The sequence below is a fragment of the Cebus imitator genome, unplaced genomic scaffold, assembly GCF_001604975.1.
Source record: "Cebus imitator isolate Cc_AM_T3 unplaced genomic scaffold, Cebus_imitator-1.0 Scaffold140, whole genome shotgun sequence".
NCBI classification, from domain to species: Eukaryota; Metazoa; Chordata; class Mammalia; order Primates; family Cebidae; genus Cebus; species Cebus imitator.
This window is the reverse complement of record NW_016107455.1, coordinates 3,052,519-3,055,386: the sequence shown is the minus strand read 5'-3', so window position 1 is coordinate 3,055,386 and position 2,868 is coordinate 3,052,519. Positions and strand designations below refer to the sequence as shown.

Here is a 2,868-nt window from a genome sequence, read left to right as displayed (position 1 = left end):
AAAAAAAAAAAAAAAAGAAAACACTTGGGTTAGATTAAAGGTGTATGTGTTGGCTTTGATGTGCTGACCAGGAAACATCCTAATACTTGTTTCTACGGTGAAATAACTTCATCTTATAAAAATGTGAAGTGGTCGGTTCTGGTGGCTCACGCCTGTAATCCTAGCACTTTGGGGGGCTGAGGTGGGCGGATCATGAGGTCAGGAGATCAAGACCATCCTTTTTGTATTTTTAGTAGAGGTGGGGTTTCACCGTGGCTAGGATTACAGGTGCATGCCACCACACCCGGGTAATTTTTTGTATTTTTAGTAGAGAGAGATTCTACTAAAAATATATTTTTATATAGATATATATATATTTTTTGTATTTTTAGTAGAGACAGGTTCTACTAAAAATACAAAAAATTACCCGGGTGTGGTGGCGTGCACGTGTAATCCCAGCTACTTGGGAGGCTGAGGTAGGAGAACTGCTTGAACCCAGGAGGTAGAGGGTGCAGTGAGCCAAGATCATGCCACTGTACTCAGCCTGGGTGACAGAGTGAGACTCCATCTCAAAAAAGAAAAAAAAAAATTGAAGCAATGTATTAATAAATGAACGGCTAATAACGCTGACAACAGAATTTCTTTGCCTGAGAGAAGTCTTACAAACGATAATCTTGTGAAAAAAACTCTCTTAGCCCTTATCTAAAATGTCAATGGGTACAAATAGCTAGGAAATAAGCTAAGAGATTGAAATGGTAGGAAAGCAACTTAATTGATTCCACGAGATGCTAAAATAGCTTCTCCATTTTCAGACTCCTACAGCAGAAAGTTTTGTAGACACTTAAAAGACTAGAAAAACTACACAGATATGGGAGGTTAGCAAAAGAGGTTATCGGTTTTAGAATTCGGGCATCTACATATTTCTTAAGCTTTTAAAATTTAAAATTCAGCTTTAAAATATAATATATATGCATAAACATGCCCAATTAAGCAAATTATTCCACTTAATCTAGCAATATCATTTTATTGACATTACCTTTCTTTTTTTGTGGCAAACTTTCACAAGCAGGACTTCCAGGGTAACAGAATTTTGTTCATTTTCTGAGTTTTGTGATGGCTTATCTAAATAGAAAAATCAGTATTTTTTAAAATATTTATACATATATATATATAAACATAGTATTAATTTTGTTAATAAGTCAGGAAATTTCAAACAGAGACTTCCCATAATAAAGACATCTTAAAAGTTTACTTATTTTTTTCACGGCCAGGCATGGTGGCTCATGCCTATAATCGCGGCAGAGGGAGGCTGAGACAGGTGGGATCACTTGAGGTCGGAAGATCTCAACCAGCCTGACCAACATGGAGAAACCCCATCTCTACTAAAAATACAAAATTAGCTGGGTGTGGTGGCGCATGTCTGTAATCCCAGCTACTTGGGAGGCTGAGGCAGGAGAACTGCTTGAACCCAGGAGGTGGAGGTTGCAGTGAGCGGAGACTGCGCCACTGGACTCCAGCCTGGGCAACAAAAGTGAAACTCCGTCTCAAGAAAAAAAAAGTTCACTCATTCTTTTTTCCTTAAATCAGTTCCAAACTTACAGCAAACCCTTTAAAAGCCTTTATATATAGTCTAAATAAACCCTCACAAGACAAATATAATTACCGTCCTATATGCTGTAATTTTTTTTTCCATTAGATACAGGTTGTGCTCTGTTGCCCAAGGTTGAGTGCAGGGGCACAATCACACCTCACTGTAACCACAAGCTCCTGGGACCAAGTGATCCTGACACCTCAGCCTCCTGAGTATCTGAGATTATGGGCGTGAGCCACCCACCATGCCCAGATTATAAGTATAAAAAATATTCACCAACACTTCGGGAGGCCAAGGCAGGATGATCAATTGTGGCCAAGATTTAAGACCAGCCTGAGCAACACAGAGCCCTCGTCTCTAGAAAATGTCAAAAAAATTAGCTGGGTGTGGAGGATGGCATGTGCCTGTAGTCCTAGCTATTCCAGAAGCTAGGTAGAAGAATCTCTTGAGCCAAGGAGTTCGAGGCTGCAGTGAACTATGATCCTATCACCGCCCTCCAGTCTGAGTCAAGAGTGAGATCCTGTCTCTAAAAAACATATATACATTTCCATTATATATACATATGTGTATGTATGTATGTGAATATTTGTACCTTATATATACCTTTATACATATATATGTATTTTTTAATTCTTTTTTTCTTTTTGAGACAGAGTCTCGCTCTGTCGCCCAGGCTGGAGAGTAGTGGTGTGATCGTGGCTCACTGCAACCTCTGCCTCCTGGGTTAAAGCAATCCTCCCCACCACAGCCTCCCGAGTAGCTGAGACTACAGGTATGCATCATCACACCTGGCTAATTTTTTTTTTTATTAAAGATGAGGTTTCACCATGTTGGCCAGGCTGGTCTTGAACTACTGACCTCAAGTGATCCACCTGCCTCAGCCTCCCAACAGGTGTGAGCCACCATGCCTGGCTGGCAACACCTTTTTTTCCACTTAAAAACATTCTTATTCGGACTGTGTGTGTAAAACACATCTGATCAGTTTATTTAGAAGCTGCATCCAGGATAAAAACACTTTAATACAGCAAAAAATAATCCAATGTTGGCTGGGTCAGGTGGCTCACGCCTGTAATCTCAGCACTTTGGGAGGCCAAGGCGGGCAGATCACCTGAGGTCAGGAGTTAGAGACCGCTGACCAATATGGCGAAACCCCATCTTAAAGAATACAAAATTAGCTGGGTGTGGTGGCACATGCCTGTAATTTCAGTTACTCAGGAGGCTGAGACAGGAGAATTTCTTGAACCCGGAAGGCGGAGTTTGCGGTGAGCTGAGATTGCGCCACTGCACTCCAGCCTGGG

The 2,868-nt window shown here is 41.0% G+C and overlaps 1 protein-coding gene across 2 annotated transcripts in view; it reads right to left on the bottom strand.

The window, feature by feature from the left end:
• Positions 1-2,868, bottom strand: part of SUZ12 (SUZ12 polycomb repressive complex 2 subunit) — a 70,161-nt gene that overhangs the window by 32,262 nt on the left and 35,031 nt on the right. For both annotated transcript variants that reach the window (XM_017542063.2, XM_017542064.2), the window contains one exon: positions 1,016-1,101. In XM_017542063.2, coding sequence (XP_017397552.1) covers positions 1,016-1,101 — 86 coding nt within the window. The remainder of the gene's footprint in view (positions 1-1,015; positions 1,102-2,868) is intronic.